Genomic DNA, 25,615 nt, shown 5'->3' with positions numbered 1-25,615 from the left:
GCGAGCTGAGATGATGGCGAGCGCGCTCACAGCATCACCATCTCTCTAACACAGAGCATTTATCAGCGCAGCTTCACAACAATGGACGGCAATGTCTTCCCCGACCAAGAACAGCTGCTGGTGTTCCTGAAGAAACTCAAAGAAGTGTTCGACGTGTGCGACGAGGATGCCGACGGATATATTCGGGTTGAGCACTTCGTGGACCTCGGTCTACAGTTCGGCCAGGGAGATGAAGTAAGAGCCTCTATTTACATAATCATTCTCTCATTACCCTCATTATGGGTTGTTTGTCTTTTTTAACGCTGCAGTGCTCTTTTGTACTTAATACCTGGGAATATTTCAGTGAGTCGTTGAACCAATTTTGTGCAAACAGGTTGGCTTTTTCCACATATTTTAAAGTATTTTATGTAATAGGACGTTTAATTGAGGTTTAGTTTTATGTAGGCTATTGGCTGTTTAATAACTGCACTTCCGTCAAGTAACCAAGACAACTGTCTCCTCAATCTCCTTCATCATCTGTGATGTCATCAGGCAACACTTACAGATTCAACAGTTTATGCTATATATGAGAATAAAAAATAAAACCGAATATCACCATAACAGTTCACTGTAAAATGAGAAAATGTATTTTAATGGATGGCTGATTTAATATCCTTGACACAACGTAACATAAACATGAAGGTTACATTTAAAAGGAGTTAATTAGAATAGTGAATTATAATATTGCCGTTCTGTAGGGTTGCAAAATAAGAACATGTAGGCTACGTGTGTAAACAAGGCCATGCAGCACTCACTTTATTTTTAAATGTCATCCAGCCATGTTGGATATATGTTTGGTTAGCACAATTTACCATCTCATCTCATTTGATTAGAGAAGATTGAAGTTGATTGAGAGTTTTTTTTTTCCTTCACGAATTCATAGATGCTTTGGGAAAACCATAGGTTTTATTCTAGATGCCTCATTGGCAGTAGGCATAGATTAGTATATGATTCTGATGGTATGATGACCTTAGATAAAATATCATATTATAATAATTATTGCTCTAAAATATATTCTTTTTAAATGTCTGGGTAAAAACCACAGCTTTTCCCCTCTTTGAACACAATATATTTTATTTTGTGTAAAGATATTTTGGAGCAGTCAACATGTCAGGCTAAATAATTAAAATAAACCGTAGACTTCTGCTGTCTTCATTAGTTTAAAAAACACTGATTTCTTTAATTTAAGATGGCATCATTGGATATCTTTTCTGTTGGAAATACTGTTATCCTAAAAAAATGTAAAAAAAAAAAAATCTTACACGTACCTTAGAAATGGTATAGCAGCAAATTTTGGGCGGTTTTAAAACCTTGACTTCATTTAAACCGCGGTATACCCTAAAAACAGTTATCCCATGTCTAATTGGCAGCTGTTGCTATGTATGTACAGGTATTTGTTAGTGATCTGCCATATTGGATCAGTCAAAGCCAGTTTGTGAGAATTCGAAAGCAAGCTCAGTCAATACATCAATCTTTATCTATTTTTGTTTCCATAAGAAGAAGTTGTTCTTACTGTAGATTATACAGCATGTTATAGTGCCAAAACAGTTTTCTTTTAAATATATAAACAAGGACAAGTACAAAACACCCTCCCCCCCTCCCTCAAAAAACAAAAAAATCTGGCCATACGTCTATTATATGCATAGCATATGAATATTTACATCAGATATGCATTTGCTAAAGCAGTTCAACATAAGACAAGGGCATTTGCTTATGTAACATTATAATAGTTAATATAGTACGACTACTGACTTAACGCAAATAAAAACATAAAGAAGATGACAGCCAAATCAACATGTCTGGAACAGCTGATTGTGGCATCTACATGTACATCATGTCTATATATAAAATAAAAACACACACTGAAATTCAAATTAATATTAAGCTTGAACCTTTCTTATTTTAGCATTCAAAATAACAAATGTTTAAAATTTATGGTGATGTTTCTGGCTTCAGTGGTTCCTCTGTGCAGTTCAGCGTGCACTTCTTGATGGGCTGCCAATAAATGCCTTTGTCCAGAAATCTGTCTAATGGAGAGCGTCTCTCTTCAGAGTGACCAGTCGATATCCACTGGCCTGTGTGAGCTTTGCTGCTGAGGTTGTGTCTTATATGGTTGAAAACACTGTTTAAACATTCGGACACATTCAGTATTGCTTTCTGATATCGAAATACAGCAAATGATTTGAATTCATTTCATATTTGGTAATAAATGTGGTAAAAATGGTTTATTTAGTGTGTCATGGCACTAACGATCCTGTCTAATATCCAGTTGATGGAGGGCCGGTGTCCTGCAGATTTTAGTTCTAACTTGCCTCAACACACCTGCAGGGATGTTTCTAGAAAGCCTAGTAAGAGCTTGATTAGCTAGCCCAGGTGTGTCTGATTGGGGTTGGAACTAATCTTTGCAGGACACCGGCCCTCCAGGATCGAGTTTGGACACCCCTGCACTAAATAAAGGTGTTCTGTGATCTGGTGTTTTTCTGGAGTGTTTTGAATGGGGTGCAGTGTTTTGCCATAATTGTGTTTAAACTACAGTGTGTGCGGAGTGTTGCATGTGATGTGCATTTGGTTAAAGACCCAGAGAACTGGACAGGGCAGTCATCCTTTCCTCTTCAGCTTCAGAGTTTTTTCTTTATATTTATGTATCATTTCACTTAATTTCTGATTAAATATATTTCAATTGATTTGGTTTTCTGGTTTGGAGCTTTATTTGGTTTTGTTACTTTATTCTTGAGCCAGGAGGTTGTAACAAGTGGCATACAGAAAACCTGGCTCACATTAGGATTTAGTTACGCTACTTTAAAACTTGCCATTGCCTTCCACTCTCATGATGATCGTTAGTTGATCTGTCAGTTCAGCTTATCCGCTCAGGAGAACGGCCTGTATTTAGAGCGTGACCAAAACAAACAGCATAATGACAGGCATCACAGGTGCTTTGGCTAATCCTTATCTTTTTTCTCATTTACAGAGATGCCTATTATTCTCTCCAATTGGGCCAGTCTGTGTTTATCACTTGGCTTTTTCAAATGTCATCGTGCAGATTTATTTTTAACGAATTAGACTTAAGGCCAGGAAAGCTGGACCCCATGTTGTGCTTTCTCATGTCATTAGGCTGGTATGTAGACACATGATGAGCAGTAGAAATAACTGCTGTAAAAACACCCATTTCATTCCTGTCACCATGGCAATCATCTTTAACAACTGCTGAAAATGACTTTCCTTTTTGTAAATGCAGGCTGGTGTTTAAGATAAGGCTATACGGTTTGGATTTGTTGCTTAAATAGACTTTGCAAAATATATACAGTTAAAGACAAAATTATTAACCATTATGTGAAAATTCAAATATTCCCCAAGTGATGTGAGCAAGGAAATATGTTACAGGGTTATATTTATATTATATTATATGTATATTTCTTTTAATTTGCATTGAATGAAAAAATAGATATATTTAAGAAATAAAAGTTTTAACCTTTTAAAGTTTTTGATTGGCTGTGGAACAAACCATTCTTGTCCAATGACTTTTTGCATTGTGTTTTACACAAAATAGCTAGTAATATATTATGTTCAGTTAGGGCTGTACATTTAATTGAATCGCAATCGTGATTTGAAATGTTGTGATTAGCTAATTGTAAGCGATATGGAATATATATATATATATATATATATATATATATATATATATATATATATATATATATATATATATATATATATATATATATATATATATATATGTATGTATTATTTACCCGCCCAATTCATGTCTGCCATCTGTGTGTGTGATGGTCTTACTAGAAAATTGAGTGTGCATATGTTGGTTCTGCCCAATCAGAAATTTTCAATCTGCCTTATCAGCCATGTTAGTTTGCCGAGTGTTCATTCGATCATTTTCTTTTCGGCTTAGTCCCTTTATTAATCTGGGGTCACCACAGCGGAATGAACTGCCAACTTATCCAGCATATGTTTTATGCAGCGGATGCCCATCACTGGGAAACATCCATGCACTCTGTTTATCACACATACACTATGAACAATTTAGCTTACCCAATTCACCTGTACCACATGTATTTGTACTGTGGGGGAAACCGGAGCACCCGGAGGAAACCCACGCGAACATGGGGAGAACATGCAAACTCCACACAGAAATGCCAACTTACCCAACCAAGGCTCGAACCAGCGACCTTCTTGCTGTGAGGTGATCGTGCTACCCACTGGGCCACCATGACACCCCTTGCTGAGTGTTTTATTATTATTATTATTATTTTTTTTAAAGCTACAGTATCTCCCTAATTTAAGTTGAACTTGTTTATAATTTTATTTCTGTTTACTCTTTGCTCTAGAGAGAAAATTCTGTAAATTTTTGTTTAATTTCTGATTATTTAAAAACAAATTTGAATAAATAGTGGAGTTAATTATTATCTTTTCAGTTTCTTTTCATAACTATCACTCGCTGCATTTTAGCAGTGAGAAGCTACGATACAGATTATTGAGCTGAAGCTTGACTGCAAAATTAAATCACAAATCAAATCACAATATCATTCAAAAATTGCAATTAGATATTTTTCCAAAATCGCACAGCCCTAAGTTCTGTCATTATGGGTAGACAAAAGAAATTTGTTATTGAACATCACTTGCGACATGCATATCTCATATCTCAGGGATGTTTTGTGGTTAGCTTTGTTTTTTGGGCTCCTGGTTGATCATAGTATTTTTCTGACATGACCGGATTGAAGTCAGACCTCTGCTTTATGTGCTGTACCACTATGAGCAGAAGTTGACACTTGCTTCTTTCAGCTGATTAAAATGTTTAATTGGCTTCCTCTACACATTCAATTTAATGCATAATGAATTGTGGTGCCTCAAGGCTCTTTGACATTTAAAATAAGTCTATGCGGCCTCTGTGAACGGCAGTAATGAAAAAGGAATGGGCAACCTGCCTCACTTACCTAAATCTCTTAGGAAATCTTGATGAGGTACACTGCTTACTTGCCTACGTTTACATATACTGTGCATAGTTATCCGTCACATGACTGGTGAGGACACTGAGAGAGTAGAAAAATCAGGAAACACTTTATAACTACAACTATGAATCATATATTAAGGATTAGCTAATAATAAGCATTAACTCCACATAAATAGACGTTAGTAAGCAGTTTATAAATACAGTTACAAATGCTGTTTTCTTGACTTGTAAGTACATTATTAATGTGCTTAATGATTGTATTTTCATACTTTGTTAATGATTATTTTTTAATTAGAATATTGCATTATTTGCAAACTAGTTATTTAAGAATAGTTATTATACAAGATTCAATTTATGTCAGATTAATGTACAGCACCATTTACAGCGCATGTAGCATTATTGCAATCTCACAAAATGCATTAGGGCATTTCAAATGATGGAATATCATTCGAGTCAATACCCAACGTATAGTGCTAATGCAAATGCTATTAATAATATTATATACTGTAGTTGCTTTGATTACCTCTGTTGTCTTCATTTGTAAGTTGTTTTGGATCAGAAACTCTGCAAAATGCAGCAACACAGTGGCTCAGTGGTTAGCACTGTCACCTCACAGCAAGAAGGTTGCTTGTTCGAGTTCCAGCTGGGTCAGTTGGTATTTCTGTGTGGAGTTTGCCTGTTCTCCCCGTGTTAGTGTGGGTTTCCTCCAGGTGCTCCGGTTTCCCCTACAGTCCAAAGACATGCGCTATAGGTGAATTGAATAAACTAAATTGTTCGTAGTGTATGTGTGTGAATGAGTGCGTATGGATGTTTCCCAGTACTGGGTTGCAGCTGGAAGGGTATCCGCTGCTTAAAACATATGTGGGATAAGTTGGCGGTTCATTCCACTGTGGTGACTCCTGATGAATAAAGGGACTGAGCCAAAGTAAAATGAATGAATGAACTCTGCCAAAAGATTAAATGTAAAGAAGTCCAGCACTCCCAGTGATCTGAATTCAGTTCCAGGTCCTTTCTGATCTCTTTACCATCACTTTCCGTCTAATATATATTCCCAAATAAAGGCATTAGAATTAAAAAGTAAATATATAACTTAATTCATTGCCTTGGGCTGCATGGTGGCACAGTGGGTAGCACGTTCTCATCACAGCAATAAGGTCGCTGGTTCGAGCCTCGGCTGGGTCAGTTGGTCTTTCTGTGTGGCGTTTGCATGTTCTCCCCGTGTTCCTCCGGGTGCTCCGGTGTCCCCCACAAGTCCAAAGACATGCGGTACAGGTGAATTGGGTCGGCTAAATTGTCCATAGTGTATGTGTGTGAATGAGTGTGTATGGATGTTTCCCAGTGATGGGTTGCAGCTGGAAGGGCATCCGCTGCGTAATACATATGCCAAATAAGTTGGCGGTTCATTCCGCTGTGGCGACCCCAGATTAATAAAGGAACTAAGCCGGAAAGAAAATGAATGAATCAATGAATTGCCTTATGCAGTACAGTGCAGTTTAGCATGCTGTTTTATATTCTGTTTGAATCAGTTCCGATGTAGTTTGTATCATAGATCAGGTCCTTACTAATTTTGGACGGTTAATAAAATGATCTTGCTACTAATTAATTACCTTACTACTATTAGTTTTAAGGGGTAAAAATTAATGGAGATTAATTAATTAATTTCAATGGAGAAAAGCTGGAAGGTTATGAAATAGGTGTGGTGTCACATAAAATCTAAGAAAGTTTTTTTTTTTTTGCAAGATTAATTAGATAATTAACGTGTTGTTTTGGTAATAATAAATATTAATTATCATGTATCCCAGTAATTATGGGTGATTAATCTGACCATTAAGCACACAGATGGAGTAGTTTGATTTTAGAAATGAGCCTCATGCATGCCAGCTCATAGTGTTGTGACCAGTACACTTTTACACTGCATCAGGTCGTGTGACTGTTTCTGCTTGCTAAACATGCTGAGCCGTATCCAGGAGTCAGCAGAGTTGACAAACAGCTTGATTTTATCTGATGGATAGTGGCGACAAAGGGGAAGGACTCTGTAAGTCATCCTTCCAATCCTTCTGTACAGAATCAAACCAAAAAAAACAACAAATAATGATTGCTACACAGGACAAACTCACAGTGTTTAACTATATTAATAAGCGCTTAACAGTTATAGTACAGTACATTGCAACTACTAAGGCGTAGGCTGTTTAAATTGTTGGTTTAACTTGATGTTTTAAACAAGGAGGAACACGCAATGCGCAATGAGTTTGAACTCTATGAAGCTCGGGTTAATTTTTTTAAAATACTTTTATTGTTTCTAAAAATGTGATGCATATATACTGTCTTAGTAACCAAATAAAATATCAACCAAAGAACACCTACTCTATCCCGAAAGAGCCATAAAAAGATATACACATGCAAAAATTAATAATAATAATAAAAATAAAAAGGGCAATTTTGTAAAATACATTAAGACAACGACAGTTCAACACATATACATTCTACTGAGTGTGAAAAATATATGAAAATAAGTCATAACAAACACAATGCACGTATTAACACAGTCAACTATCGTTAAACACTTGCACAGTATAATTACATTGTTTGGTGCTCAGGTTAATTTTACAAAAACGGAAAGATTTACCAACAAACAGTGGCAAAAACAAAGTGATTCAAATGAAAACATTTATTTATTATTTATTATACACTCTCAGAAATAAAGGTACGCGATCGGTCACTGGGGTGGTACCTTTTTCGAAAGGTACAAATTTGTACCTAAAAGGTCCATATTAACACCTCAAGGGTGCATATTAGGACCAAAAAAGTACAGAAGTGTTCCTCTTAAAATTTGTAGGTACTAATATGTACCATTGAGGTATTATAATGGACCTTTTAGGTACAAATTTGTACTTTTTGAAAAGGTACCACCCGAGTGACAGCTCGCGTACCTTTATTTCTGAGAGTGTATAGAAACGTCTATTATTATCATTATTTGAATTATGCATGCTTCTCTTTAAATAGAAAGTTGATTTTAAAATAACTTCTCACTTTCAAGGCACTTCATAATCCTCATTTTGCTCCTCAATATCTCACCGAACTTATACCCCTTCTCGCACTCTTAGATCAGCCAACTCTTTCACCCTGGTGCCACCTCACACTTGATTGAACACAATGGGAGTCATATCTTTTAGCTCCATGGCTCCTCAACTATGGAACTTGCTTCCCCTGAATTTAAGGAGCAGTGATAGTCTTCACACTGCACTCGTCTCAAGAACCATCTTTTTAAGCAGGCTTTCTTTTGACTATCTTTTATCATGTTAGTTTGTACTCACAATGTGTTTGTAACTGCAACTCCTTACATGCATTTAAATTTTAGTTTAGCAACGTTTTATTAATTGTTTTAATTTGTTTGGGTATGGCTGTTGATGGTTGTTGTAAGGTGACCTTGGGTGTTCAGAAAGGCGCTATTTATAAATAAAATGTATTATTATTACTATTTGTTGTTGTTGTTGTTATTATTACTATTATTATTATTATTATTATTATTATTATTATTATTATTATTATTATTATTATTATTAGTAGTAGTAGTAGTAGTAGTAGTAGTAGTAGTAGTATTAAAAGAACATTTATTTATCATAGTGTTAGACAGTTTCTTGATCAGTTTAATGCATACTTGCTAAATAAAATTATTAATAAAAATGATAACATTTCAATCTTGTGAATTACATCTCAATTTTAGTAGGCTTTGTCATGCTTATTTTTCTGTATGATTGTGCAGTATAAAAAGAAGACGCTGTGAACAAAATGGCTGTGAAGTAGTGTTTGCTTGTCATTAGTGAGAAGCAAATGTTTTTGTGCCATGTTGTACCAGTGGCGGTGATACAGTTCAGCTCTTTGTGCTGAAGGAAGTGATGTAAGCGCATTAGTGTACTGTGAGGTACAGTCACAGATGACTGCTCTCTCTCTCTATGTGCTGTCATTCTGAGTCACAGGTGTGATAAACAGTCATGAAGCAGCAGCTTGAACATTTGTGACGACTGTTTGCATGTCTTAGCAGGCTTTCTTACCAATCCATCCTCTGTTTCTTCTCTCTAATCTATTATTATTTATTTCTCTAAAAGCCATCACCTCATTCATCTCTTCTCCTATTTTTATTGTCCTCTTTATGGTTCTGGCACAGAATCTGAAATTCTCATCACAAATGTTCATTCGGTATAAATAATTAAGCCCTCATGCTGTGTTAATCACATTCACACAATGCCTAAAAACTTTCATCCATCCAAAACATAAAACAAAAATTAAAAACACAAAATGGATTATGCTAAATGTTCAGCATTTTTCATGCCTATATGAAGCATTTTGAGAGAAGTGTTTTGACAATTACATTTCAATTCCTGGCTCAACTTTTTGATGCCACAGTTTGGTGTAAGTCTGTGTGTGTTTTTGTTGTGACATATCAGGATACAAATTTGTAGAAATGACATAATTATGACAGGTATTACAAGGAGGAGGTACCTTATGAGGGCACTGGGCATGTCCCCATTTTTCAAAAGGCGTCTAAATCATACAGAATTTTTTTTTCTTTTTGTTCAGAAAGTTAAAATGGAGGGTTCGGTTTAGGGATAGGGTTAGGGAACATATATTAAGTACAAGATATGTGGCTTTAGAATTCCTAGCAAAGAATCAAATTGTAAAAGCAAGTATACATTGAATCTTTCTGGATGATCTCGCAACTTCTTGATAAAGAGGTGAACTCTTCCTTTGTACACAATGTCAGGACTAGATGGACCAAAATAATTAATTTTTCTGTTACTATTTTTTCAAAAAACGGAAGTGCAACAACAACAAAAAAAGAAATGACTACAAAAACAATCTCCTTAACCACCACCAACCTGCTGCATCCACCTGGGTGATGCGATGGCAGCCATTTTGTACCAGACCGCACACCAGCGTATTTGTGTCAAGTGGTGAAGCCAATTACATATCTGTCAACATTGGGATGTGAAAAAAAGAGTAATGGAATTATAGAAAATGAAATAACTAATGAAAGGAAAGAAATCCCGCCTTTTTATTTTTTAAGTGTTTTCAAGCCTAAATAAAATGGAAGCAGAGAACAGATTCACATTTAAAAGCAAGGGACATCCCCTGGTGGTTTGGCAGTATGGGTTGCCAGCCTGATCTCACGAGAAAACATAAGTATTTTATGTTTTGTCAGTTTAGTGGCTAATTCGTACGAAATTGTACGATTTTTAAAAGGAGGCGTGGCACCGAACCCCACCCCTAAACCCAACCTTCATTAAGGTATAAGGAAACGTACTAAATTGTACGAATTAGATTGTACAAATTAATACGAATTAGCCACTAAATCAAAAAGTTACGAATTGCCGTGAGATTATGTTGGGGTTGCATATAGAGAGGATTGGCTTTTTGATGTTAATTGCCACTTTTCATAGAAAGATTAAAAATACGGGAGAAATATGGGAAAATACCTCTATGGGATGATAGCGGAATACAATTGTAAAATACGGGAGAATCCTGGGAAAAATGGGAGGGTTGACAGGTATGCAATTATGACCATACCCCAACTTTTACCGGAGACACACCAACGGGGACATCTTGGGATTTTTGATCACAGAGAGCCAGGACCTCTGTTTAACATCTCTTCCGAAAGGTGCTTACTGACAAATTTTTAAATATATAAATTTGAAGTCAGTATTATTAGCCTCCCTGTATATTTTTTTCCCCAATTTCTATTTAACGGAGAGCAGATTTTTTCAACACATTTCTAAACACAATAGTTTTAATAACTCATTTCTAATAACTGATTTATTTTATCTTTGCCATGATGACAGTAAATAATATTTGACTAGATATTGTTCAAGACACTAGTATTCAGCTTAAAGTGACAATTAAAGGCATAACTACATTTAATAGGTTAACTTGGCACATTAGGGTTATTAGGCAAGTCATTGTATTACGATGGTTTGTTCTGTAGACTATCAAAAAATATAGAGCTTAAAGAGGCTAATAATTTTGTTTAAAACAAAAGATTTTATTCTTGCCAAAATAAAACAAACAAGACTTTCTCCAGAAGAAAAAATATTATAGGAAATACTGTGAAATATTTCATTTGGGAACTATTTGAAAAAGAAAAAAAAAATCACTGGAGGGCTAATAATTTTGAATTAATTTAGAAAATCTGAACACTGTGCAAGGACCTCTTTTGTCTTTCTATCCTTTTCTCGTTCATCTTCATTCAGTATTCCTCCCTCTCATCTCCATCTCTGTCTCCTCCTGCAGTGGATTTGTTGGTGCTGGCGGAGGTTTGCTGTGATTGGTATGCTTGAAGAGCACGAGGATGTTGGAGTGCAGAACGTGTGGTGAACATGTGTGCCTCTGCTCTACTTCCCCTCCCTCAGGCTGCGTTTGCTGCTGGCCTTGAAGAGCTTGCTAACATTGAGCCCTTGATGCATCTCTTCTTAACAGCAGCAATGCTTCACAGAGACCCTGACAGAACGCACTGAGATGAGATGTAAGGGTCAACAGCACCTGAATGAGCTTTAGTTTTATCTCTTAAAGATACTTTATAGGGAATGTTCACCCTAAAACCAGAATTTACTCAACATTTACTCCACTCAGGTGGTATCGACATTAAAAAATACTATGGAAGTTAACTGGATTTCAATATTCTTTAAATATAGATATTGTTTGTGTGTGTCTAAAGGAAAGGCATCTCATAAAGGTTTGGAAACACTTAAAGGAGAATAAATTATGAGAATATTCGTTTTTGGGTGAACTGTCACAGTATAGTGGAATGCATAATTTAAAGCAATTGTATCACTTAATTCCTTATGTATTTTCTGACTAAGAGGATGAAAATTATTGAAGGACTGTAGTTGGATGTGCTCAAAGTTCAAAGAAACACAAAGTAAGTTTTGAGCCTGCAGCTATTCTGAACGAACGTGGTGGGAATCTTTTATTTTTGCTGATAAAACAAGTTTTACTGATGTCAACTGAACACAACTGCACTAAAGCACATCTTCAAAGGGATAGTTCAACCAAAAGTAAAAAAATCCACACTCTGTTGAACACAAGATTGTTTTTGAAGGACGTTGAAAACCAGAAGCCATTGATTTATTTACTTTTTAGTCACTGTCGGTTTCCTACATTATTCAAAATATTGTTTTGTGTTCAACAGAAGAAAGTTTTGTAACAGTTAAACTATACCTTCGAGATTTTTTTTAACGTTTACAAATATATTTCATATATTTCGTATATATATACACAGTTGAATTCAGAATTATTAGCCTCCTTGTTTATTTTTTCCCCAATTTCTGTTTAGCAGAGAGAAGATTTTTTTCAACACATTTCTAAACATAATAGTTTTAATAACTCATTTCTAATAACTGATTTATTTTATCTTTGTCATGACAGTAAATAATATTTGACTAGATATTGTTCAAGACACTTCTATACAGCTTAAAGTGACATTTAAAGGCTTAACTAGGTTAATTAGGCTAGGGTTAGTGTAATTAGGCAAGTTATTGTATAACGATGGTTTGTTGTTGATGGTGTGTAGACTATCGAGAAAAAAAATAGCTTAAAGGGGCTAATAATTTTGACCTTAGAAAATTAAAAACTGCTTTTATTCTTGTCAAAATAAAACAAATAAGACTTTCTCCAGAAGAAAAAATATTATCAGACATACTGTGAAAATGTCCTTGCTCTGTTAAACATCATTTGGGAAATTTCTATATTTAGAAAAATAAATCAAAGTGGGGCTTATAATTCTGACTTCCAACTGTATGTTGTACACTTGGAATATAATGTCAATGCCTTAATGAATGTTTAATAAATAAAAATCCCATTTCTGCAAGTCTGTAAATGTGAAAAAAATCCAGAATAAAATACCTTTATCATAGATTTTCTTTTGTGGAAATCGAAAGGAAAGCTTATTCAAAGTCTTACGGGTAACAGAACAACTTGAGGATGAAAATAATTTAACAGAAATTAAAAACCTGATTCATTTTGTTACCTTGATTTGAACATTTTAAGATATGTAATGGAAAACCACACACAACCAGTAGATCGGATGGTACAGTAAAAGTTATCTCAATATTCTAATGGTTGGAGCAGAATTATTGCAACCTTTTGTCTTTTCTTTGTTTTGTAAAATAAGCAAAACGTGTGGTTAAGAACTAATTTTGTGTTCCCTATACAATACCAGTATTTTCAAGAACATACTGACATATTGTGGTCCTTTCAGGTTATTAATTTAGATATTGTTTTGTTTGTCTGAAACAGGCATTAATTTGCTGTCATAAAATGCCACAAATAATCCTTACTTTCACTTTTGTCCAATTTTATGCATTATGAATTTCCTTATTCATTACCTGACAAAAGTCTTGACATCGATCCCAGTTGTAAAAGCAACAAATAATAACTTGACTTCTAGTTGATCATTTGGAAAAGTGGCAGAAGGTAGACTTTTCTGATGAATCAGGATAGTGCTTCTTCTCATACTTCAGCTTCCACTTCAAAGTTCCTGAAAGCAAAGGTCAAGGTTCTCAACGATAGGCCAGCCCAGTCACCAGAAATGAACATTATTGAGCATGTCTGGGTAAGATGGAGGCGGCATTGAAGATGAATCCAAAGAATCTTGATGAACTCTGGGAGTCCTGCAAGAACGCTTTCTTTGACATTCCAGATGAATTTATTAATAAGTTATTTGAGCCATTGCAGAGATGAATGGATGCAGTCCTCCAAGCTCATGTGAATCATACACAATATTAATTATTTTTTCCACCGTCCACACCATGACTTTATATTCTATACTGGACATTTATTTGCATTATTATTATCCAATGCCTATTGATCATATTTTATTTTGGTGAAATAAGCGTAATCTAGAGGCCTTTGCCTTTTATATTAGACACTTCTGATACCAATTGATCACTAGATGTCAAGTTATTATCTGTTGTTCCTAAAAATTGGATAGGCGACAAGACTTTTGTCAGGTAGTGTATAAAACTACTTACTAACCCCAAATTTGTAATAGTTTTGTAGATGTGAAGAGCATTATTTTGTATGTCTCTTTGATTTACTTCTCTCTCTGCCTGCTTTAATTGTGGTAGTGAAGAAATTTGGGCCAAGTGATTTATTTAGCTCATGTGCGCTCCTCTCTTCCTGGTGTGTGCAACATCACAGAAATGAACACATCACCTGCTGTCAATGCCACTGTGTTTCAGTTGTGTGTGTGAGCATTAGTGCACTAAACGTCTGTGTTTCGTTGGTAGTGTGGGGAATCATTCCAGCAGGTTTTAAGCTGAGGGCTTCAAGACAGAGCACTTGTCAAGAACACTTCTCCTTCTCTTGGAGGTGAATATATTTAGAAAGAAGTGACACTGTCAAGGAGCTGTGTGTGAGGTGTGAATCACAGTTCGCATGATTTCTGTGTTGTCAGGAAATATTTTCTTATGAACTCAAATAAGTCTGACAACCCTTAAGGGCAAATTTCACATATGAAAAAAACCACGACTAATGAGATCTCTTTAGTTGCTTAGTTATTTCTTATGGGGGACAATCAGTTTTATTTTTTCACAATGTTTCTATGAAAAACATAAGCAAAAAGCATATCAACATTTTAAAAAGGTATATCAAATGAACAGATTTAAAAAAAATGGCACAATTTACCTTAAAATGTTATATTGTTCAAAAATGTTGTTAAAAAAAAAAAAATAATAATAATATATATATATATATATATATATATATATATATATATATATATATATATATATATATATATATAATTATTATTATTATTATTTTTTTTTTTACAAAATTCAGTTTTCTGTCAAAATGTTTAACTATTTAAAATGTTTAACTAAATTTAAAAAATCTAATAAATTTAATTCATTACCACAACTATAATCTAATCAACTGAATTTATAAATATATAAACATGTTGTATTTTATTTTAAAACTGACCCAAAATTAAACTTAATATTTTGTTTTTCTAATCAAATAAAGGCATGAAACATTAACCATTTAATTAATCTTTTTAAAAAATGACAAGTTCACATGTGCGACATGATAGAGGTTTACAGATAAAATGAAAACTTACATGACTGTTTCTTAGAATTGTAATAATAAGTCTTGTAATAATAATAACAGAGGTAACAATGAATAAATAGTAATACATTTGACACATTTTTGTTGACAAATTTCAGATTGACCGGTAATAAAGGGACTCAAGTTTCAGTAAAAAAATGCTGGGTTGTTTAAATCCAAAGCTGGGTCCAATATGTACAAACCCAGAAAAATGGCTGGATTGTTGTTAGTTTTTAAAAATCAAATTTAAAGTACATCTTTTAACTAATCGGTTGGGTTTGTCCATATTTGACCCAAAAGTAGGTTAAAACAACCATTTTTGAGTGAATGGTTGGGTTTGTCCATATTTGACACAATGTTGGTCAAATGATCTATCACCTAAAACAGTAAAAGTGATTAAAGTTAATTCAGTTTTCAAGATAATGATTATCTTGTCATATAGTGAGACTGACATCACCCAGCAGGCTCAGGACATCAACATGACATCAGATTGACGTTTTACCCCAATGTCGTGGGACACTGCATGTTATTTGGAAATGAAATTCAGATTGACGTCAGAACCCAACGTCAGGCCAACGTCAATGTCCAACGTTAGACAGACATTTTAGTTACTTTCCAACGCAACCTAAAAGCAACTAAATATCAGCGTCATTTTACGTTATTATTGGATGTCAAAATAACATTGTTCTTAGACACTGGTGACCTAAATCTAACCTAATATTGATGTCTTATGATGTTGTGTGCCTGCTGGGCATATGGAGATGTTTGCATTTGAAACACTTTAGTAATCATATATATCCTGTATTAAATTTAAATTGTTATTAACATTTCTTATTACATTCTTTCAAGATCACATTATCTGACTCACTTTCATTTGAAAGCTTTTGACAGACTTTAACAATGTTTGTTTTTCGTTCAGCAATTTTTAGACAAGCATTTGTTATATTTAAGTCTATTACGCCATAAAAACAGCCTCTGAGCAATACATTATTCAGTGTCATCAGAAAAAAAACAGCTTAATACAGTTTCTGAAAGAGACAGCCACGCTTGAGCAAGGTGTTTGAAGGCTAGTGGTGTAGGAGTCGAGTAAGCGAGTCTTGTCAGGTGTCAGCAGTATGTCAGGATCAGTCTATTTCTCTTAGACGTCTGTCCATCACAGAGACTTGCTGACCCGTCCTGACAGCCGCTCTACTACTGCAGCATCTGACCACTTAAATACACGCATCTGCTCTTTCAATTTATTTATAGTATGGTACCATCTTAAACATGTGACCATCCTCTTCATCAAGGTGCCTTTGTGCATCTCGTACTTAAAGCTGTCCTCTGTTTTTTTCAGGTGAAGAAGTTTGCCAAGTACCTGGATCCCAACGCTCACGGCAGAATAAACTTCAAAGATTTCTGCCATGGAGTGTTTGCAATCAAAGGTAAGATGATGCTTTCTGAGCAGTGTTTCAGAAATGCTGTTGATGAATCTGTTGTTACAAGATCAAATGAGATTTGAGAACATCACAGTAAAAATATATGAAATATGAGTTGATATACAAATATTACAAGCAAAAATAATCATCATAATCAAAACATTCTAATGCTTGAATACATTTACGTAAAAAAAAGTGCTAAAATATATATAGATTTTTAAGAACAACATTTATTTCAAAAGACCTGCCCTATTAGTTTATTTGCTGGCTAAAAAATGGTACTCTGATTGAAAAACAAAAAATATGATTCAGCCTAGTTCAATAATATAAATAAAACAAGTCAAATTTAGTTAAAAGCAGCTCTACTGAAGACAGGGGTGCTGTTTTCAGCTTGCTAAGTTCAGTGTTGATTCAATTCTTTTTTAACCCTCGTGTGCTGTTGGGATGTTTTCATCCACTCTGGGGTGATTTTGAGTCTTAATTTGGCCACAGATTTCTCTGTATTTCATTTCACGAGTTCACACTTGCAATAGTTTCAGAATAAAGCGTATTTGGCGTGCTGTCCGGGGAGAGGGCTCTGAGCTCGGGGAAGACACCCAAACTCGAGTTATTCCACTTATCAGGAAACAGAGAGGAATTGGGATTCGAGCGAAGTATCTAGCCCGGCCCCAGAACGCTCCCCCCGGGATTGTAATGCTTAAGAGGTGAGGTGACGGGGTGGTGGGGGGATGCTAAAGTCGTAAGATGCTGCAGGTAAGACAGCTTTGGTGTATATAGGGGTTTGGTTAAGAACTGATTGGATAATAGAATAATTGTCAATGACGTATTTGATACTGAAACTTCTGCGCGTGCTCCTCCCGAAATTTGTTTATAAAACATCACCAATTGGAATGATTTTTAGGGGACAAATTTTATTTTAACACATATTTTGGGAAATGCTTTGCAATTTTTCAGCAACACGTTCTGGGGAAATTCACAAGCCTTTTGTTATGTTGGTGGCTGTTTTTGCCCCATTGACTCCCATTATAATTACACTTTTTTATTCCAAGCCTTGACAGCATATGATCATGAATTCTTGATTGTTGGTGGTTTTCCTAGTTAGGAAAATGTTTAATTTGCTATTTTCACTGTTGATCATCAGTTGCAGTGCAAAAAACATTTGCAGCTTTAATATGGAGGATAATGTGTGCGTATGTGTGAGTATAGGAGAGACCTTTGCACACCTACCTTGATATATCTGAGAAAATCAGCAACTCAACTCTCAGAACGTAGTGAACGTATTTATGCATGCACACTATAACTTGTTGCATTACTCCATAAAATATTCAAATAAGTCATAAACATTTGTACACATCTAAATGGTTAATGGTGTCAACTGATGATCAGCAGTAAAAATTACAAATTGTACCACCATGTGAGCACCAATTATGCCACCAACATAACAAAATGGTTGCAAATTTGAACACTACACAAGGATTGATAACTGTGCTTAATTTAGCAAAAATGTGTCATTTATGAAACAAAGCAGCTTTGTGGAAAACAGAAGGCTCAATGCAGTCATATAATTATGAAGTGCTGCTGAATATTAGGAAAACATTTATATCATGACTGTTTATTACAGTCCATGTTTTATTGATCCAGCATTTTGCTTTTAATGATGAAAAAGATTTGATAAATGAATAAAAAAGACCTGCTGCACCTGTATAATTATACATACAGGCTCAGCATATATAAGTAAAGCCATTACAAGTCTTTTAAATTCATATTTTTTTAATAGGAAGCTATACAATATTATATGTGTGCATATACATTAGATTAGTCCGTACTGAAGCCAAATCTGGAGCTTATCTAGCGAAATAACTTACCATAAAGGTCAAAAAACTAGTACACCCAAATTTATATGTTATAGAAAAATATTAAATACAATTTTAAAATAGAAAAAATTGAAAAATGTAGTTGAAATTTAGTAGTTTGTACTTTTTTTGTAATATTTTGCTTGAATTTAATTGTTTATCTTTCAATTTCTAAAGATGTTTGGTGACTAAATTATTATTTTAATAAATATATCTGTTTAATAAATCTGTTTAGTTTAAATGCACCAAAATACATTGCCTATATTCACTGAGAAATGGATTAAAGTATTCATTTTCAAAATGGGCTGTTCTCAATTATGCTGAGCACTGTATATTTTATTCTTCTTTTACAATCCTAATGTATATACTTGTTCGTCACAAGCAGTGGAAAAGTTCAGTACAAAGTGTTCCAAACTGAATCGCTCTCCAGAGATGAAGGCTGAGTTGCTAGACACCATGTTCCTTTAACAGACACATCCTGAAAGAAAGTGTGCATCATTTCTGAAATAAATACAGTTTCAACTCTACTCGAGTATTATCTTTCCATTTAATTTTAAGCCATTTAAAAAGCCAAATTCCAAATAAAGGTGCGTTCTGCATTCTTTTTTCATTCTCCATCCACATCTGTGGTCCCACTGAAAATCCGTAATGCTCAGGGGATATGAATAGCATGAGTGAGCAGAATCTGATTAGAGATGTGTGCTTCACCTCTGAACACTCTTGATCTGCCTAATTGTAAAATAACCACATTTGAACAGCAAAATTACGAGCATCTCTGGTGTGCCTGTAATGAACCGTTTATCAGATTGAAACAGTTTCCCATGTAACGACAGCATAGTAATTTACTTGTTAGCGTGGGTTTGTGCTTCTTAGTTAAAAGATTGGGGGGATGTTATTCCTGATTACAGTGGGATTTTTTTTTTTTTTAGGATTTCCCCAAACATGGTTACTGTGTAATCATGGCTCAGCAATCTAATTTCACATTATTTATAGTTGCATTAGGACACTTATTGCCTTGTCTTGATGGGCACACCAGCTCTTCCCTATTTCGCTGTCATTAAGAGCACTGTAAACAGGGTTACATTGTCAGCCAGGGACACTTGCGCAGCTTGGCAGACTTATGAAGCCGATATCTGCCAGCTGAATAGGCAGGAGGACACCAGCAGACACGGGGGACCCGGGTGCCACGTCTATCTCTGCCAGTGCTTTATGGAGAAGCAGGCAGGCCAAATGGGCTTCAGGCCAGGGCTTTGTCCCCCAGTGTCCTGTGTTTAATGAGCCCCAGTGGTGTTCCCAATCACTCTTTCACTAATGAATCCCCCAATCCCTGTTTTCCCAGCACGCACACCAAATCCGCAAAGCAGAAACTGATGTCGTCCTTTTGAGTCCCTAAGGAGCACTATTGTGTGTGGTGGAGTCAAGTCACCTTTATTTACAGGACATGCTGCATATGGCAAAACAGATCGTTTCAAGGCTTTACAAACAACAGAGAGGAAAAATAACAGGGGTGCAAACTTGAGGCATTTTCAATTTCTGCTGTGAAGTAACTTTTGAAATGTGAGTAGTGTGTGTTCACACAAGGTCAAAATTTTCTTGATAACAAGTTGACTAAATTTAGACGTGAACAATTTATTCATGCAAGCTATTCCAAAAACAAACAAACAAACAAACAAATAAATATAATAATAATAATAATAATATAGAATAAGAATAATAATAATAATTATATAATATAATATATATAAATATAATAATATAATATAATTAATAATAATAATAATAATATGACTAATAATAATAATAATAATAATAATATAATATAATAATAAGTATAATGATAATAATATAATAATAATAATAATAACTATAATAAATATAAATAATATAATCATATAATAATACATAATAATAATAATAATAATAATAATAATAATAATTAAAAAAACATAATAATAATTAATAATAATAATAATAATAATAATAATAATAATAATAATAATAAATAAACATTTGCCTTGGTAATCTTTAATCAAAATCTTAAGATTAGCCTGTGCTCTGATATGTCATTCATTTCTGATGACATTAGTTTGGCGGTTTGGGCAAAATATCCTTAACCACTGCTGTCCAACCTTTAGTTTGCTAGTAATCCTGCCCTCTATTCATTATTATGTTTTAGGTTGGAAATATATCACAATACTGAAGTAAATTCATTAGGAACCATACCTGCCATACCTTTTCCAGAGAGTCTTCTCTATTTTACACAAATCTCCCGTCATCTTCTCGTTTTGTTATTTATAGTTCTTTATAATTTGTATGGGCCAAAATAGTTATATGAATAGTCACATGCATTTTTTTTAGTCCAAGTTTTTCCAGTTGCCAGATCTTGTATGAAGCTCATCATCTCACACAATCAATAAAATTTTCAAAACCGAAATTTCAATACATTTGGGGACAGATCAATCTGGCAAACTACAACCAAGTTGATTTCTGTGCAGGTGGTGGTAGCAGCGTCAGTGGTTGAATTGAAAGGAAAAGAATAAATAAATAAATATATAAATAATAAAAAAAAATACAGTTGAAGTCAGAATTATTTGTCCCCCTTAAATTTTCTTTTTCTTTTTTAAATATTTCCCAAATCATGTTTTACAGAGCAAGGAAGTTTTCACAATATGTCTGATCATATTTTTTCTTCTGAAGAAAGTCTTGTTTGTTTATTTCAGCTCAATAAAAGCAGTTTTAAAATTTTTTAAAACACATTTTAAGGTCAAAATTATTAGCCCCTTTAAGCTATATTTTTTCCCGATAGTCTACAGAACAAACCATTGTTATACAATGACTTGCCTAATTACCCTAACCTGTCTTATTAATGTAGTTAACCTAGTTAAGCCTTTAAATGTCACTTTAAGCTGAATACTAGTGTCTTGAAAAATATCTAGTAAAATATTATTTACTGTCTTCATGGCAAAGATAAAATGAATCAGTTATTGGAAATGAGTTATTAAAACTATTATGTTTAGAAATGTGAAATAAATCTCTGTTAAACAGAAATTGGGAAAAAAATAAACAGGGGGGCTAATAATTCAGGGCGGTTAATAATTCTGACTTCAACTGTATATACATTATTATTATTATTATTATTATTATTATTATTATTATTATTATTATTATTATTATTATTATTATTATATCTTCAAACTCACACAACCCCCTCCATTATGTGCTGCTTTGTGTAAGTAAGTCATATAACTCAGGATTTATTAAATTCTCTTCTTGTATAAATGTTGCACCTGAAATGGAAACTCCTACAAATGCATATGCAATAACTTGAACCACAAAAATAACGGCTTTTCTATTTAACAAATTCTGACTTTAGTAAAACTGACAGTGTTTTTTTAAACACATTGCTGATGCACGCTGTAAGGAAATCCTCTCCCAAGTGCCATTTAAACCCTAATTAAACAAGGCAAAGGTGACAGTCATTAAGGGAAAACTCTTGGGACAAATCATGTGCGTCTGGAGGCCAGCTTTTGTCTCTTTTCGAATTGAATGAACAATACTGTCTACAATAATTATCCACCAACAGTCAAACTATGTGTACATGTGCACAACCTTTTTGTGTGTGTAATGTGTGTTTTCTTTTATGTATTTATTATCTTTGTATATTATGTATTTACTTAATAGTATATGAGAGTATATTGTTTTGGAATATGTTGTTATATTTGGAGCCAGCGCCTAAACACATGTGCTGCTGCTGAAGTGATCTGATTTTGTGGTTTATTCCAGGACATGGATCACAAGTCAAGTTGTATATTGACTTTAAATAGGCATTTTAGTAAAACTTTAATTTCTAATTCTCACTATTAACTACTGGCTTATTACCTGCCTATTATTAAGAAAATATCTGTTATTAGCACTTATAAAGGATGATCTTATTTTACATCCCTAATCCTACCCAATACATAAACCCAACTATTACCTCACTAGCTATTAATAAACAGCACAATACTACCTTATTGAGCTAAAAGTCTTAGTTAATGGTTTGTTTAATAGTGAGAATAATACCAAAGATATAGTGTGACTGGCATTTTTCATCCAGCTCCTCTTGTTAGCGATTTTTAGTTTTTAATGCATTTGTAGAAGCGGGATTGCACCAACCCATTTTCTCCCTTGCTCTGTCTTTGGCATGTGCTAAAGCGGCCTGTTGTGCATAGCTTTATATATTCATGCTTACCCACAAAGCATTCCCCATTTGGGACGTTCCCGTCCCGCAGCCAAGTCGAACTGTGGCCCACTGGATGTTACATAGAGCACTGAGCCTTCTCTACACTTGATGTTATGTGTCTATATAAATGGATCTGAGGCCTGGGCTGCCCTTCACTGCGCGTCTCAATACGTTATTTATTCATGGCATTTTACTTAGCCTGTTGTATTTCTGCAGATGTGTTTGTCGGTTTGTGTGAGAAACAATGGCATATATTTAAGAGAACAGTTCCCCTTTTCAGCTTGATATCTGCTGTTGAACTTTCAGTTTTTATAAAAATGTGGATCCTGATATTTTTTCTGGCTTTTTATGTGTAGCAATGAAGGCCTAAATTTTAGAGTGGCTGTAGTTCAATAATTCAAGCCCAGCTTTAGAGAAGACACAAGATGATCTCAAACAGGGCTCTGAAATTTATAGTGACAGAAGCTTTTATAAATGCAGTACAATGGCCACAGTGTATTTTCACATTTCATGAATTGTTTAAAATACGGTATCTAAGAAGCATATTTTTTCTATTAAAGAATAAAAAAGGTACATGAGAATCCTATAAACTACTGTAGTAATAATGATGCAAACAATCGTTCTTGCGTAAAAAGTGGCATTCATCATCACAGGTCTTTTGAAGCTTTTAAATTTTTGCACAATTTTCTGAGGGTCCACTTATCAATAAATAAATCATTTTTGTACATTAATTAAAAGTAATAGGGCTTTTTTTCTGCCCTGTTTTTCTCCTTTTCCATGAAACACAATGTAAACGTCTACATACATGCTTGATAGATGGATGCTGTTGTGAGGTATAGGTTTTGTTGTGATAAAAAACGTAGGTCAAAACAAATATATGTATACACACTATATATCAATAGTGATGGGAATAACGGCGTTATAATAAACAGCATTAGTAATGGCGATACTTTAGTAACGAGCAATCAATTGAATTACTGTTTCCCCCGTTACAACACCGTAACCATTACTGACAATAAAAAATGTGCGTTACTAAAAAATGAGACCACTGACAGGGTTTTCATGTGAGCAGTGTCAGGGGGGGGGGGGGGGGGTGTTGTTCGGCACTGGGGACACATAACCATCCAGTGATGATGATTGGTGTGTCTGAGAACATGATGATTGACTTAGATTGAGTCAGTCACACACACACACCAGCAACCAGGAGTCAGAAAGATGGAAAATCCAACAAGTTCAAAGGTAGCGTCTGCAAACTGGAATTGGAAATATAAGCACTACTTTTCCCTCATTGAAGTGAAAGGCAGGAATGTTTATGTATGAAGTGAATAAATGACCAAATTCACTGAAACGTCATTTAAAAAAAATTCAAAAAATATTTATACACTTTTTTCTAATGTTGGGATCACAAGGAAGGTCTATAAAGCATCTATGTGTCTATAGAGCATCGTCTAGACCTGCACTAACCTCTCATTATTTACTCTGTTTATGGTATGAATCAGTGTGCAGAGCTAAACAGGCAGTGATATACAGTAGATGCAGGTGTCATTGATCTTCTGTTTAAGTGGAGTTTTTTTTCCTAATATTTGCCGTCAGCTATGTGCCAATATATGCAATATCAGTCCTCCTTCATTCATTCACTCGTGTTCTTTCGGATTAGTCCCTTTATTATCTGGGGTCGCCACAGCAGAATGAACCACCAACTTATCCAGCATATGTTTTATGCAGCGGATGCCCTTTCAGCTGCAATCCAGCACTGGGAACACCCGTATATACTCTTGCATTCACAGCTAATTCAATTTACCTATAGCGCATGTCTTTGGACTGTGGGGGAAACCGGAGCACCCGAAGGAAACCTACGTGAACAAAACAAAACAGAAATGCCAGCTGACCCAGCCGGGCCTCAAATCAGCAACCTTCTTGCTGTGAGGCGACAGCGCTACTCACTGCACCAACATGTTGCCCCATAAACAAATGGTAGATAATAATAAATTATTATGTCCACATATTATTTATTTTACTTGAAGAGCCAAGGATTGAGCAATAGATAAAGTGTATTTAATTACTAGTAATGACACTAATATTTCTTTCTTTATAATTCAGGCTGTGAGGAGATCCTAAAACGGCACTTGGGACCCCCACCATTGCAGCACAGCCGTACCAGACAGACAATGGCTACTACTATCAGGTAGGCACTTGTTTGATATTGTTTTTTTGTTTCTGACATATCCAGTTAAACCATTGGCTCTCCAAACATCATGAGAATAGGTTTGCTCTACTGAAAACACTGTCTTGAAGACTGTTTGAACTTAACAACTTGAAACTGAATTTTTCTTTTGTCTTGTTTGTCTTTATTTTGCTTGTACATTAAGCTAAATTGCACCTACTGCATAGTGTCCATATACTGGTTAGTATTACTATATCATGGGATTCAAAGAGGGTCTTAAAACTACTGTTTTAAGAGTCTAAAAGGTGTCTATAGATATCAAGCATATATTCACGCCAGTAAACACGGTAAAACACTTAAGCGTGACAGTCAGTTGTTCATGACGTGTACCAGTCTGGTTCTGACATCAGTCACATCGGTCTATTTAAATCATACATCTGGTCCCTGTTCAGCATTTGTCTGCTCACCAATTCTACACTCCCCTCCAACATCGCCAACTCCTCCTAGCTCATTTCTGAAATCAGTTCGAAGTATATTAGCCAAGTAAATGGCAATCAGCCTCATGGCTCTGCACTAAAAAACGGCAGTGATTTCAACGGTAAAAAACAGTAAAAATGCTACAGTACAAATCCGTAACCTGGTTAAATGTATGTTTCCTTAAAATATACGGCGAATAACCGTAAATTGACTTCGCAGAATCCCTGTATGGCACATTACTTTTTATGCTTTTTGTTGACATTACTATGGATCTTTTTAGTTGTTTCCCCATCAGTTATGTACATTAGAGATTTATGTTACATCTAATGTTGATAACAATGTTTATTTCATGACTTTAATTTTATGCGTGTTACCATACTG

The 25,615-nt window shown here is 34.7% G+C and overlaps 1 protein-coding gene across 1 annotated transcript; it reads left to right on the top strand.

Moving 5' to 3' along the window:
* Positions 1 to 25,264, top strand: LOC130220556 (rab11 family-interacting protein 4A-like). Its single transcript, XM_056452792.1, has 4 exons — positions 1 to 234; positions 16,437 to 16,524; positions 24,694 to 24,778; positions 25,210 to 25,264. The coding sequence occupies exons 1-4, from the start codon at positions 82 to 84 to the stop codon at positions 25,262 to 25,264; spliced, it is 381 nt and encodes a 126-aa protein (XP_056308767.1). The 5' UTR covers positions 1 to 81.
* The last annotated feature ends 351 nt before the right edge of the window (positions 25,265 to 25,615 follow it).

The sequence above is a fragment of the Danio aesculapii genome, chromosome 3 (genome assembly GCF_903798145.1).
Source record: "Danio aesculapii chromosome 3, fDanAes4.1, whole genome shotgun sequence".
In the NCBI taxonomy this organism is placed as follows: Eukaryota; Metazoa; Chordata; class Actinopteri; order Cypriniformes; family Danionidae; genus Danio; species Danio aesculapii.
Note: the sequence above shows the minus strand (reverse complement) of the source record. Positions and strands in the feature narration are given on the sequence as shown.